Raw genomic sequence first — 15,546 nt, 5'->3', positions numbered from 1 at the left:
TAAAATATCCAATGTTATTATCTATAAAATAAAAAAGGGGAACAATTCCGGTTTCATATATTTAGTCTAACAGGCACACTGTGATAGAGAAAACAACTATACTACAGAACCACTACAGACAAGACAGAACTGTCCGATCTGAACAGCCATTCAGTGGTCCTGCTAGTCTGGGTAGAACTGATCTGAACAGCCATTCAGTGGTCCTGGTAGTCTGGGTAGAACTGATCTGAACAGCCATTCAGTGGTCCTTGTAGTCTGGGTAGAACTGATCTGAACAGCCATTCAGTGGTCCTGCTAGTCTGGGTAGAACTGATCTGAACAGCCATTCAGTGGTCCTGCTAGTCTGGGTAGAACTGATCTGAACAGCCATTCAGTGGTCCTGCTAGTCTGGGTAGAACTGATCTGAACAGCCATTCAGTGGTCCTGCTAGTCTGGGTAGAACTGATCTGAACAGCCATTCAGTGGTCCTGGTAGTCTGGGTAGAACTGATCTGAACAGCCATTCAGTGGTCCTGCTAGTCTGGGTAGAACTGATCTGAACAGCCATTCAGTGGTCCTGCTAGTCTGGGTAGAACTGATCTGAACAGCCATTCAGTGGTCCTGGTAGTCTGGGTAGAACTGATCTGAACAGCCATTCAGTGGTCCTGGTAGTCTGGGTAGAACTGATCTGAACAGCCATTCAGTGGTCCTGGTAGTCTGGGTAGAACTGATCTGAACAGCCATTCAGTGGTCCTGGTAGTCTGGGTAGAACTGATCTGAACAGCCATTCAGTGGTCCTGCTAGTCTGGGTAGAACTGATCTGAACAGCCATTCAGTGGTCCTGGTAGTCTGGGTAGAACTGATCTGAACAGCCATTCAGTGGTCCTGGTAGTCTGGGTAGAACTGATCTGAACAGCCATTCAGTGGTCCTGGTAGTCTGGGTAGAACTGATCTGAACAGCCATTCAGTGGTCCTGGTAGTCTGGGTAGAACTGATCTGAACAGCCATTCAGTGGTCCTGCTAGTCTGGGTAGAACTGATCTGAACAGCCATTCAGTGGTCCTGGTAGTCTGGGTAGAACTGATCTGAACAGCCATTCAGTGGTCCTGCTAGTCTGGGTAGAACTGATCTGAACAGCCATTCAGTGGTCCTGGTAGTCTGGGTAGAACTGATCTGAACAGCCATTCAGTGGTCCTGCTAGTCTGGGTAGAACTGATCTGAACAGCCATTCAGTGGTCCTGCTAGTCTGGGTAGAACTGATCTGAACAGCCATTCAGTGGTCCTGCTAGTCTGGGTAGAACTGATCTGAACAGCCATTCAGTGGTCCTGGTAGTCTGGGTAGAACTGATCTGAACAGCCATTCAGTGGTCCTGGTAGTCTGGGTAGAACTGATCTGAACAGCCAATCAGTGGTCCTGGTAGTCTGGGTAGAACTGATCTGAACAGCCATTCAGTGGTCCTGGTAGTCTGGGTAGAACTGATCTGAACAGCCATTCAGTGGTCCTGGTAGTCTGGGTAGAACTGATCTGAACAGCCATTCAGTGGTCCTGGTAGTCTGGGTAGAACTGATCTGAACAGCCATTCTGTGGTCCTGCTAGTCTGGGTAGAATAAGAGTAGAATAAAACATGAGCAAAGTTGAAAAAAAAAAACAAGACAATAGTATATGTGAAATAGTTAACAACATAATAAAGAAATAAGATGAAGAGATTGGTAACTACATAATATACTTATACTAACCTAATCTGTATATTTCTCAGAAGAATGTATCTTCTTCAGGATTGCTCTGTCTTTGGCCAGCTTCTCCATGAACTCCTGGCAGGGGAGGTTAAAGTTTGTCTTCACAATAAGCATGGCCTTGATGGTAGGAACAGTGAATCTATTTATTGCTGCTGTCCATAGAGCATTCATTTGGGAGAACACTCTCTCGACTGGTGCATTACTTCAATCAATCAATCAAATCAATCAAATTTATTTTATATAGCCCTTCGTACATCAGCTGATATCTCAAAGTGCTGTACAGAAACCCAGCCTAAAACCCCAAACAGCAAGCAATGCAGGTGAAGAAGCACGGTGGCTAGGAAAAACTCCCTAGAAAGGCCAAAACCTAGGAAGAAACCTAGAGAGGAACCAGGCTATGTGGGGTGGCCAGTCCTCTTCTGGCTGTGCCGGGTGGAGATTATAACAAAACATGGTCAAGATGTTCAAATGTTCATAAATGACCAGCATGGTCGAATAATAATAAGGCAGAATAGTTGAAACTGGAGCAGCAACACAGTCAGGTGGACTGGGGACATCAAGGAGTCATCATGTCAGGTATTCCTGGGGCATGGTCCTAGGGCTCAGGTCCTCCGAGAGAGAGAAAGAAAGAGAGAATTAGAGAGAGCATATGTGGGATGGCCAGTCCTCTTCTGGCTGTGCCGGGTGGAGATTATAACAGAACATGGCCAAGATGTTCAAATGTTCATAAATGATCAGCATGGTCGAATAATAATAAGGCAGAACAGTTGAAACTGGAGCAGCAGCACAGCCAGGTGGACTGGGGACAGCAAGGAGTCATCATGTCAGGTAGTCCTGGGGCATGGTCCTAGGGCTCAGGTCCTCCGAGAGAGAGAAAGAGAGAAGGAGAGAATTAGAGAACGCACACTTAGATTCACACAGGACACCGAATAGGACAGAAGAAGTACTCCAGATATAACAAACTGACCCTAGCCCCCCGACACATAAACTACTGCAGCATAAATACTGGAGGCTGAGACAGGAGGGGTCAGGAGACACTGTGGCCCACTCCGAGGACACCCCCGGACAGGGCCAAACAGGAAGGATATAACCCCACCCACTTTGCCAAAGCACAGCCCCCACACCACTAGAGGGATATCTTCAACCACCAACATACCATCCTGAGACAAGGCTGAGTATAGCCCACAAAGACCTCCGCCACGGCACAACTTAAGGGGGGGGGGGGGGGGGGCGCCAACCCAGACAGGATGACCACATCAGTGACTCAACCCACTCAGGTGACGCACCCCCTCCAGGGACGGCATGAGAGAGCCCCAGTAAAGCCAGTGACTCAGCCCCTGTAATAGGGTTAGAGGCAGAGAATCCCAGTGGAAAGAGGGGAACCGGCCAGGCAGAGACAGCAAGGGTGGTTCGTTGCTCCAGAGCCTTTCCGTTCACCCTCCCACTCCTGGGCCAGACTACACTCAATCATATGACCCACTGAAGAGATGAGTCTTCAGTAGAGACTTAAAGGTTGAGACCGAGTTTGCGTCTCTGACATGGGTAGGCAGATCGTTCCATAAAAATGGAGCTCTATAGGAGAAAGCCCTGCCTCCAGCTGTTTGCTTAAAAATTCTAGGGACAATTAGGAGGCCTGCGTCTTGTGACCGTAGCGTACGTGTAGGTATGTACGGCAGGACCAAATCAGAGAGATAGATAGGAGCAAGCCCATGTAATGCTTTGTAGGTTAGCAGTAAAACCTTGAAATCAGCCCTTGCTTTGACAGGAAGCCAGTGTAGAGAGGCTAGCACTGGAGTAATATGATCAAATTTTTTGGTTCTAGTCAGGATTCTAGCAGCCGTATTTAGCACTAACTGAAGTTTATTTAGTGCTTTATCCGGGTAGCCGGAAAGTAGAGCATTGCAGTAGTCTAACCTGGAAGTGACAAAAGCATGGATTAATTTTTCTGCATCATTTTTGGACAGAAAGTTCCTGATTTTTGCAATGTTACGTAGATGGAAAAAAGCTGTCCTTGAAATGGTCTTGATATGTTCTTCAAAAGAGAGATCAGGGTCCAGAGTAACGCCGAGGTCCTTCACAGTTTTATTTGAGACGACTGTACAACCATTAAGATTAATTGTCAGATTCAACAGAAGATCTCTTTGTTTCTTGGGACCTAGAACAAGCATCTCTGTTTTGTCCGAGTTTAAAAGTAGAAAGTTTGCAGCCATCCACTTCCTTATGTCTGAAACACATTCTTCTAGCAAGGGCAATTTTGGGGCTTCACCATGTTTAATTGAAATGTACAGCTGTGTGTCATCCGCATAGCAGTGAAAGTTAACATTATGTTTTCGAATAACATTCCCAAGAGGTAAAATATATAGTGAAAACAATAGTGGTCCTAAAACGGAACCTTGAGGAACACCGAAATGTACAGTTGATTTGTCAGAGGACAGACCATTCACAGAGACAAACTGATATCTTTCCGACAGATAAGATCTAAACCAGGCCAGAACTTGTCCGTGTAGACCAATTTGGGTTTCCAATCTCTCCAAAAGAATGTGGTGATCGATGGTATCAAAAGCAGCACTAAGGTCTAGGAGCACGAGGACAGATGCAGAGCCTCGGTCCGATGCCATTAAAATGTCATTTACCACCTTCACAAGTGCCGTCTCAGTGCTATGATGGGGTCTAAAACCAGACTGAAGCATTTCGTATACATTGTTTGTCTTCAGGAAGGCAGTGAGTTGTTGCGCAACAGCCTTTTCTAAAATTTTTGAGAGGAATGGAAGATTCGATATAGGCCGATAGTTTTTTATATTTTCTGGGTCAAGGTTTGGCTTTTTCAAGAGAGGCTTTATTACTGCCACTTTTAGTGAGTTTGGTACACATCCGGTGGATAGAGAGCCGTTTATTATGTTCAACATAGGAGGGCCAAGCACAGGAAGCAGCTCTTTCAGTAGTTTAGTTGGAATAGGGTCCAGTATGCAGCTTGAAGGTTTAGAGGCCATGATTATTTTCATCATTGTGTCAAGAGATATAGTACTAAAACACTTGAGTGTCTCTCTTGATCCTAGGTCCTGGCAGAGTTGTGCAGACTCAGGACAACTGAGCTTTGAAGGAATACGCAGATTTAAGGAAGAGTCCGTAATTTGCTTTCTAATAATCATAATCTTTTCCTCAAAGAAGTTCAAGAATTTATCACTGCTAAAGTGAAAGTCATCCTCTCTTGGGGAATGCTGCTTTTTAGTTAGCTTTGCGACAGTATCAAAAAGGAATTTCGGATTGTTCTTATTTTCCTCAATTAAGTTAGAAAAATAGGATGATCGAGCAGCAGTAAGGGCTCTTCGGTACTGCACAGTACTGTCTTTCCAAGCTAGTCGGAAGACTTCCAGTTTGGTGTGTCGCCATTTCCGTTCCAATTTTCTGGAAGCTTGCTTCAGAGCTCGGGTATTTTCTGTGTACCAGGGAGCTAGTTTCTTATGAGAAATGTTTTTAGTTTTTAGGGGTGCAACTGCATCTAGGGTATTGCGCAAGGTTAAGTTGAGTTCCTCAGTTAGGTGGTTAACTGATTTTTGTCCTCTGGCGTCCTTGGGTAGACAGAGGGAATCTGGAAGGACATCAAGGAATCTTTGTGTTGTCTGTGAATTTATAGCACGACTTTTGATGATCCTTGGTTGGGGTCTGAGCAGATTATTTGTTGCAATTGCAAACGTAATAAAATGGTGGTCCGACAGTCCAGGATTATGAGGAAAAACATTAAGATCCACAACATTTATTCCATGGGACAAAACTAGGTCCAGCGTATGACTGTGACAGTGAGTGGGTCCAGAGACATGTTGGACAAAACCCACTGAGTCGATGATGGCTCCGAAAGCCTTTTGGAGTGGGTCTGTGGACTTTTCCATGTGAATATTAAAGTCACCAAAGATTAGAATATTATCCGCTATGACTACAAGGTCCGATAGGAATTCAGGGAACTCAGTGAGGAACGCTGTATATGGCCCAGGAGGCCTGTAAACAGTAGCTATAAAAAGTGATTGAGTAGGCTGCATAGATTTCATGACTAGAAGCTCAAAAGACGAAAACGTCATTTTTTTTTTTGTAAATTGAAATTTGCTATCGTAAATGTTAGCAACACCTCCGCCTTTGCGGGATGCACGGGGGATATGGTCACTAGTGTAGCCAGGAGGTGAGGCCTCATTTAACACAGTAAATTCATCAGGCTTAAGCCATGTTTCAGTCAGGCCAATCACATCAAGATTATGATCAGTGATTAGTTCATTGACTATAATTGCCTTTGAAGTAAGGGATCTAACATTAAGTAGCCCTATTTTGAGATGTGAGGTATCATGATATCTTTCAATAATGACAGGAATGGAGGTGGTCTTTATCCTAGTGAGATTGCTAAGGCGAACACCGCCATGTTTAGTTTTGCCCAACCTAGGTCGAGGCACAGACACGGTCTCAATGGTGATAGCTGAGCTGACTACACTGACTGTGCTAGTGGCAGACTCCACTATGCTGGCAGGCTGGCTAACAGCCTGCTGCCTGGCCTGCACCCTATTTCATTGTGGAGCTAGAGGAGTTAGAGCCCTGTCTATGTTGGTAGATAAAATGAGAGCACCCCTCCAGCTAGGATGGAGTCCGTCACTCCTCAGCAGGTCAGGCTTGGTCCTGTTTGTGGGTGAGTCCCAGAAAGAGGGCCAATTATCTACAAATTCTATCTTTTGGGAGGGGCAGAAAACAGTTTTCAACCAGCGATTGAGTTGTGAGACTCTGCTGTAGAGCTCATCACTCCCCCTAACTGGGAGGGGGCCAGAGACAATTACTCGATGCCGACACATCTTTCTAGCTGATTTACACGCAGAAGCTATGTTGCGCTTGGTGATCTCTGACTGTTTCATCCTAACATCGTTGGTGCCGACGTGGATAACAATATCTCTATACTCTCTACACTCGCCAGTTTTAGCTTTAGCCAGCACCATCTTCAGATTAGCCTTAACGTCGGTAGCCCTGCCCCCCGGTAAACAGTGTATGATCGCTGGATGATTCTCAAGTCTAATACTGCGGGTAATGGAGTCGCCAATGACTAGAGTTTTCAATTTGTCAGAGCTAATGGTGGGAAGCTTCGGCGTCTCAGACCCCGTAACGGGAGGAGTAGAGACCAGAGAAGACTCGGCCTCTGACTCCGACCCGCTGCTTAATGGGGAAAACCGGTTGAAAGTTTCTGTCGGCTGAATGAGCGACACCGGTTGAGCGTTCCTACAGCATTTCCTTCCAGAAACCGTGAGAAAGTTGTCCGGCTGCGGGGACTGTGCCAGGGGATTTATACTACTATCTGTACTTACTGGTGGCACAGACGCTGTTTCAGCCTTTCCTACACTGAAATTACCCTTGCCTAGCGATTGCGTCCGAAGCTGGGCTTGTTACTTCCAGGTAAGCACATGACAACAGACGCTAATCTAGCCAGGTTAGTGTGCGGGATGTCGTACTCTTTGAAGTGGGTAACCACCGTGCTCCATCTCTGACTAAGCGGTGTCTCAGATGTTTTCCATTCTTCAAGCGAGCCCCCCTTTAGGAACTCTTGCAGGCCAGTAACCTCGTCACACAATGCATCCTCATTGATGGTCACATTGGGGCATTTTTCCTGCAGTGTGCCTGCTGCCTTCTGGATCTCTTCACGCTGAGGTTACCTTTTAAAAGGAGACCATGTAAATATTTTAGATGATCTGTGTGCTCTCCCCAATGCTTGCAAGTAGTTCACAGCCGTAGTGAAGAATGATTGGGATGTTTTGAGAAAGCTCTCTTTAGACATGACTCCATTGTCCTCCAGCTCTCTCAGAAGTCTTCTGACCAAAACGGGAATGAAGTTGTCATCATGTCTTGCAGTCAATTTTGCCTCAACGTTTCTCAGAATTGCAGTGGACTCCACAGCACAGTGGTCCTGGCCTCCAAGCATCTTGATCATGTCACTGAATACGGTCAGGTTTCCATGGACAAAGGCCAGCCAAAGTTCAGTCAGTGGATTTCCGAACATTGCTCGCAGGACAACAGGGCATTTGTCTTCAGAAAGGAAAAAGGATTTCAAATGGCACCTTTTCAGCACTCTTTCTAGAGCAGGGACATCCAGCGAACATTTGTGTCCTAAAATGTTATGGTACTCCTGGCCAACAAACTCACAAAGCCCTTCAGTCTTTCTACTTTGACGGTAAAAATATGAAAATATCTTTGTGAGCAGGTACTTAACATCAAGGGAAATCATATCCAAAGCTGTTCTGGCCGTGTAATGAATGATGTGGGCAGGACAAGCCAATCACCTCCTGCTGCAGAGCATTTTCAACTTTGGTATGGACATTGACCCTCCCCAGCCTATTCAGTCATCCAAAGAAGGTATTTGTGTTGTGGGCAGAGAATATTTTCCAGGTTACATTTTGGGATGACCACCGGGACCTCAGCTGCGATCTCCTCTGCTGTTTCTCCTTTCAATTTAATAAAATCATGCAGTTTTGTTTCCACAGATGTGTTTCCGCCATTTATCTGACTACTATTGGCAGCAGCTTTACATGTCCATGATTGGACACATCAATGGACAGGGACACAAATTCAACCTGATCTAGGTCCTGTGTTACCAAAGTAGTTGGCCATGGTACTAACACGCTACTCACTGTGGCGTCACATTTTGTCCTAGCACATGTAAACTTCGGCTCATAAAGCTTTCGTGTCAGTTGTGCTGTGCAGTCCACAGATCTGTAACTATGATTGTGTCGCATGCAAAGACACCCCTCCTGCACAGCTAAATCATATTCTTCTTGGGAAGGCGCTACCTTCTTGAAGAATGTGGTGACAGAGGGCAAACCAACACGGCCAATCAGAGAGGCTTTAAGCTTTTTTGTCTGCTGATGTTCTACCACTGCTGTTCTTCCCCCACTGCCAATTGAAAAAGAGGAATTACAAAGGGTGCAGTGAACCATTCTATCGTCTTGACCTGAGCGTATAAATGGAAATTCTCTCATGTTGTCAATAAAATAGCATTTCCGTTTCTGGGAAAGAGCCATTGTACCTCCGGTCTGCTCTTCACTCTCCTTGTGTCGTCACTCTTCTTACTCTCTTAACCTTTTCTTCTCCTCCAATCTTTCTCCACTCGTCTTCCTGCTCTTCACCTTTCCACCTCACTCTTCCACACTCTCCTCGCTTCACTCTTTTTTACTCCCTTAATTTTTCCTTCTCCAATTAATAATAAATAGTACACTATTAGATAAAATACTTTGGTTAACAGATTCCCATTGCTTGCCTCATTTTTGTATTTTATCTATAAAAATGGTTTGCAATAATAAATTGGCAGTCTCTGTAATCATATACCTTTCCTCCTCTCTCTTTCACTCTTCTTCACTCTAACAGAAAACATTATGATGTTTTCCATGAAAATGTCTAAATATATTTTCACACTACTTATAATGCCAAACCATTAAAATTGTAATGTACAAATAAATATTATCATAATTAATTGTGCATTAATTTAATATAATCATATTTTCAAAATAGCTCGTCCACTGCATGTTTACATGTGAACGTTTTTCTTTTACCTAGTTACCATGACAGTAGCTGGCTAGCTAGATAACTTAGTCGACATAACCTATGTAAAACCTTATAAAGCAGAGCATCTATCTATATAATAGTGACATTATAACATCATTAGTTAGTATCCCAAACAAGTGTAACTTTGTTTGTTTGTGGTGATGTTGTGGATTCACTTGACAGTTGCTAACTTCTGGCCGAGTTTTCCACAGCAGTTCTCTCTACAACTAGCGCGAGCAAGTAGTTAGAAGAAGAGTGAGTGAAGCTACTATAGTGAGCAGCCCCCTCTGCTGGACGAAACAAGCACAACGCGATTGAGACGTCAACCGGTAGGCTCTGCTGCCCGGTCTTGCCACGTATAATATTATTTCACTTTGCAGTCTGTTTTTAAACGCACAGTTAAAAACGGGGACATTTCCGGGGGCAGGCCACCAAAAACAAGGACTGTCCCCGGGAAAACGGGGACGTCTGGTCACCCTATGCTAGACTGACTGCCACATCCATCCCCTAATCTCTGAACCAAATCGAAGGTGTGTACTCTGGCTATGTGAACATTCTGTCATCAGAGACCGGATCCACACCAATGATCAGAATCTTGGAACAGTTACAATAATAAAACAATATACTTTTATTTGTAAAAAGTTTAAAACGTAAATAAGCAGCAGATTGACGAAGAAAACACTAAATGTTCCTCCAGCTAAAACAAAAACTAAAAACCAAAGCTAACCTAGAGGTGAAAGCTGAACTCTACTGGATGCATGACATCAGGAAGAGTTCAAATTGAGCAGTGCATTGTCGAAAAACACGAAAACACACCCCCACACACACACACACACACACATTTGGAGACTGTGGACCTCGGCTACGGAGGAGACGAAGCATCAGTAACTGTTGAGTAGATCCAAATCGCCTGCTGTGAGAGCTGGTGATGAAGAAGCGCGTTTAACAGGAGGGCTGTGATGACCACTGTCCCCGACCTGGTGTTTACGAGGCCTCTTCTTGTTCTGTGAACAGGGTTTTACATGTCCGTTGGTGGACCCTGCGATTTCAACGCTGTCGAGTGACGAGGTCTTAATTTGTCCACTTTTAGTCCCTGTGCATTGGGTCTGATGTGTGTGTGTGCTTGCTGCTGGTTTATACAAATGTATCCTCTCCCTGGTTTTGTCTTGTTCTTTATCCTGGACCAGAGGTGATGCGCTCAGGATTCCTCTGACAAACTTCTCTCTGCCAACTGAAGAGCAAATAGTAATTGTCTTGTTTACAACAACAGCACCTGTATTGACAGCCATATATTGTATATAAAAACACCACCAAACTGGCCACTGCAGAGACAGACAAGCTTAGAAAATAGCCCGGTTCAGATCGGGAATGTGCTTATAGCCAATTCCCCTAACCTCTGACATGTATGGCATGGCTAAGATTGGGCTAAAGAACAGACAGATCCCGACCTGGTCAGCTTTAAAATGGTCTTTCATTAAAATAGTGATGTGTATATACAAAAGGATGTTAACACTTACAAAAGCGAATAGCTGATGTTCTTGACTCTTGGATCTTCTTTAGTTTGGGCAGTTCTGTTGCACTCAACTCCCACTGGTTTACAACCTGTCACAAACATACATGCCATACAAATAAAACAAGTTATCAATAAACTACTTTAGTACCACAAATGTGTGTTTTACAACAGGAGTGTTACCTGTTCTGCCCAGCCTTGTGTTTTACAACAGGAGTGTTACCTGTTTTGCCCAGCCTTGTGTTTTACAACAGGAGTGTTACCTGTTCTGCCCAGCCTTGTGTTTTACAACAGGAGTGTTACCTGTTTTGCCCAGCCTTGTGTTTTACAACAGGAGTGTTACCTGTTCTGCCCAGCATTGTGTTTTACAACAGGAGTGTTACCTGTTCTGCCCAGCATTGTGTTTTACAACAGGAGTGTTACCTGTTCTGCCCAGCCTTGTGTTTTACAACAGGAGTGTTACCTGTTTTGCCCAGCCTTGTGTTTTACAACAGGAGTGTTACCTGTTTTGCCCAGCCTTGTGTTTTACAACAGGTGTTACCTGTTCTGCCCAGCCTTGTGTTTTACAACAGGAGTGGTCGAAGGCCTCCAGTAGTTTCTCAGACAGGACCAACCCCATGGTGTTCCTCACGGTCTGCTTGAATGACGGGCCAACCTGGGAATCAAATAGTATACATTTCACCCTCAGTTCTGTTAGGGATCAGCGGTGCCATCTTGTGGAAGACATGTTACAGATTGGAAACAAAGGGGTCAGGATAGAATCTTAGCTATGGTCTGGTGCAGGGCTCCAGACGGTGCCAGCCGCACATTCTACACGGTCACCTCACTCAAAAAACATCTTATTTTATAGAAAGCTAAAAACATGGATTTGGTCAAACGAGTAAAGTGGTACATTATTCCTGTAATGAAAAAGTGTCTGTCTGTCCCTTTTCACTGGTGCCTGCTGCTGTGTACCGAGCGAGACACGCTCCCTCTCCCGGGAAATAAAATGCTCTGTGTTCTGATTGTATAACATTTCAAAATCCTATCCTACGGAAAACACGGCTATCATGTTGTCACCGTTGAAGAAAGGAGGTTCAGCTTTCTGTAGGTTATTTTTTTTACTCAGCTCTCAATGGCAACTATTTTTTACAACCAACATATTTGATATGGCTTTGAGATACGGACCATGTGAAATCCGCATAGGCCTCACTGGGATTGCATAGGCCTCACTGGGATTGCATAGGCCTCACTGGGATTGCATAGGCCTCACTGGGATTGCATAGGCCTCACTGGGATTGCATAGGCCTCACTGGGATTGCATAGGCCTCACTGGGATTGCATAGGCCTCACTGGGATTGCATAGGCCTCACTGGGATTGCATAGGACTCACTGGGATTGCATAGGACTCACTGGGATTGCATAGGACTCACTGGGATTGCATAGGACTCACTGGGATTGCATAGTCCTCACTGGGATTGCATAGGCCCTACTGGGATTACATAGGCCTCACTGGGCAATAGGCTACAACATTTGAGCCATTCAAAATGTACTGTTAGATGAATACATGGCTACTAGCAGTGGGTAATATCTTTAGAGTTAGCGTCAGCGATCTTACTAATGTGTTTTTTGAGTTTTCACTTAATCAGGTGGTGAATTAGCCCCAATTAAAATGAGTCTACGATATTAGTGCACATTAAGATGCAGGCTAATTCATCTCTATTGAAGCAAAAAAACTAAAATAATTAGACATTTCTGGAGCTCTATTTTAACAGTAAAATATAATTTGTCTAATTTGTCAATTTAAAATGTATTACAAATCACTGGATTATGTTGCACATTCAAATATTTTAAAATCACAACATGAAAATATGACTAAATGTATTTATTGTGGTCTACTACACTTTTTAATAAAGCACTGAATTACTTTATATACTAAAATGTTATTTATGTGCATAGGTTGGTGCCACCCAACTGAAAAACTTAAAGAGGCACCAGTACCACCAGGGGAAAATGTTAGTCTGGAACCCTGGTCTTGTGACAGGGAGAAGTACAGAGTCAAAACCTTCTCACCTTTATGTTAGTTCCTGATACATCAAGACCTTGTAACTTTGGGAGGCATGTGAGATATCCAACTGCCTTCTCAGTGATCGGGTTGTCTGTTGGAAAGAGAAGTGAAAACATCCGGTTTAGAGCTATGCTGTGTGTCCCCTGGACCATCTAAGACTTCCTGACCTTGTCTCCCCTCCCATCTTCACTAGCTGGAACAGAACAGGACAGATTAAAAATCACAAAACATATATGGCATCACTAAGAAGAATCTGCTTTCACGATTCAGATTTCCTTCCTAGCTGTGCAAATAACTAAAGATGGGACTAGGAAGCCATGCTGTACTATTGAGATGCCCCCATAACAGACTACTCACAGGACAGGTCCAGTATATGTAGGTGTCTCAGCCCCCTCCTCATCATCCTGACAGGGGCTGTCAGTCTCTGGAGACCCTGGTCTGACAGGCTGTTACCACCCAGGGACAGCTGGACCAGGCTACTGAGAAAAAGGAGAGGAGAACTACAATTGGACCAGGCTGATGGGGAGACAGACACAGGACTAACTTTACAAGGAAGTGGATACTCGGCACACACATCAAAAGCTTAGGCCTAGAGACCTAAATTGGTTGAGGTTACGATTGGGGGTTATTTGAATTATAAAAAGGCAAGTTAAGAACAAATTCTTATTTACAATGACAGCCTAACCCAGACGCCGCTGGGCCAATTGTGCGCCACCCTATGGGACTCCCAATTACGGCCGGTTGTGATTACAGCCCAGAATCTAACCAGGGTCTGTAGTGACACCTCTAGCGCTGAGATGCAGTGCCTTAGACCGCTGTGTCACTCGGGAGCCCAATATGGTTAGGCGAACCACCACCCAGAACCATTTTAAATCTGCCTGCTAAAGACACATCAGGGTCAATCACACACGTGCAGCTCAGCCTCAGTGAATTAATTAGGCATTGTACTGTACGATAGAACAACAACACAATATATTCATACCTGGACAATGCATCTGATGTGAGATGTTGGAAGATGTCGTGGCTGTCTCCCAGTCTGCAGCCAAAGAGATCCAGGCACTTCAGACTATGAAACGTTTTTATCTCTTCCAGCTTTTCAGACAGCAAAGGAAACCTGTACGGAAACAAGGCAACAGGCAGCCAGCCCATGTATGAACTGTCAATGAAGTGCATCGCAAGTTCCTAAATTGGCTGTAGGTTGAAGGTTACATAATGTTGGTGGTACTACAAGGTGGGGTATGTAGGCTAACTACAATGTGACATGGAAGGTGTTTATAACCAAGCTCTGTCCTTACCTATGCCGCAAACAAAGTGACCCGAGCACTATGTCCCCGTATGCATCACTGAACAACTGCAGAGCCTTGGGGGCTGCATCAGGATCTGAAAATATCTGTTTTTCCTCCGCGGCGGCGAAGAGTCTGTCCCCTACTTGTTCAGGAAATCCTTCGAGAGAATCGACATGGTTGATGTTGTACGCCACAAACAGCAGAGATATGTCGTAGAGGGATTTGGCAGTGTACTTCAAACTGCCTTCTTTGTTATAGGTGAAGACGAAATGCTCCTTTTTCAACGCCAGAGGGTTTGTTGTTCTGTGTGATGATGATGAAGGCGGCTTCGTCTCCGCGAGCACAATGTTATTGACGCGACGAAGCTGTCCTCTCTCGCGCACATATACTATGCCAGAGTCAAGGTCGCCCATTTTATAAGACTTTACTACGAATTAACGTCTTTCCACAGCATTCATCTAGCTACAGTAGCTAACCATCAAATCGTGTTAACTAAGGAGATGTTCGATTCTGCCGCCAGCTTCCGTTAATAATTCTGGCTGAACTGGGCCTGTCTAAAACGACGTCTTGGGTATTCATTCGTCCTTCACAATAAAGGTCCCTCACGTTGATAACCTACAATCCATGAAGAAAAATATATATATTTTGCTCCGTCAATTTAGTACAACAATATTTCAACATCCAACAAAACTCGCAAAAGACAATAGATAAGTTACTAAAGACAACAAATAAAAGAGGACTTAACTATAAACTAAAGTTGTATTATAAACTCAGTAATAGGTAGAAAAGTCAGTTGAAAGATTAAACAGTCATTGGGAAAAAAAAGTGTTATGGGTGTAAGATGGCACAGTGATGCCGCCTGTTGGTAAACGTTAATTACTGCGATACCCGGAAGTGTTGCAATGTACTGAACTGGTTACTCGCATCAATGTCTCTGCCTCGTCATTTAACGTCCAAACAGAAAGATTCTTATAACGTTTTTTTTAATATAACTGAGAATAGGTAATATAGCTAAACATGACCTCAAGTGAAGTTTGCTATATCTACAAAAGAAAATGTATGAAAACTAAGAGGAACATTGGACTAGATCAGGGATGAGGAACTTTGATGGGCGTGGGGCCACAAAAACATGAACATATCCTCTGCAGCAGAAGTAACTCTGGGTCTTCCTTTGCTGTGGCGGTCCTCGTGAGAGCAAGGTTCATCATAGCGCTTCATGGTTTTTGTGACTGCACTTGAAGAAACTTTCAAAGTTCTTGAAATGTCTCGGATTGACTGACCTTCATGTTTTAAAATAATGATGGACTGTTGTTTCTCTTTGCTTATTTGCCATAATAAGGACTTGGTCTTTTACCAAATAGGGCTATCTTCTGTATACCACACCTACAGCACAACTGATTGGCTCAAACGCATTAAGAAGGAAAGAAATTCC

General features: G+C 44.2%; 1 protein-coding gene across 2 annotated transcripts; it reads right to left on the bottom strand.

Annotated features, from left to right (window-relative positions):
• Positions 1 to 9,875: 9,875 nt before the first annotated feature.
• Positions 9,876 to 15,161, bottom strand: lrrc42 (leucine rich repeat containing 42). Of its 2 annotated transcripts, none has more exons than XM_021614095.3 (7): positions 14,124 to 15,161; positions 13,811 to 13,942; positions 13,186 to 13,307; positions 12,834 to 12,919; positions 11,323 to 11,436; positions 10,789 to 10,873; positions 9,876 to 10,502 (listed from the first exon to the last, which is right to left on the bottom strand). In XM_021614095.3, exons 1-7 carry the CDS (start codon positions 14,525 to 14,527, stop codon positions 10,153 to 10,155), a joined length of 1,293 nt encoding a protein of 430 aa, XP_021469770.3. In that variant the 5' UTR covers positions 14,528 to 15,161; the 3' UTR covers positions 9,876 to 10,152. The 2 variants fall into 2 exon arrangements, with proteins under 2 accessions (XP_021469770.3, XP_021469771.3); XM_021614096.3 differs by having other exon boundaries at positions 13,186 to 13,304; positions 14,124 to 14,962.
• Between the last annotated feature and the right edge of the window lie 385 nt (positions 15,162 to 15,546).

Source organism: Oncorhynchus mykiss, chromosome 8 (genome assembly GCF_057628025.1).
Source record: "Oncorhynchus mykiss isolate SJ-2025 chromosome 8, ASM5762802v1, whole genome shotgun sequence".
NCBI classification, from domain to species: Eukaryota; Metazoa; Chordata; class Actinopteri; order Salmoniformes; family Salmonidae; genus Oncorhynchus; species Oncorhynchus mykiss.
The sequence above is the reverse complement of the archived record's forward strand: the minus strand, read 5'-3'. Positions and strand labels throughout refer to the sequence as shown.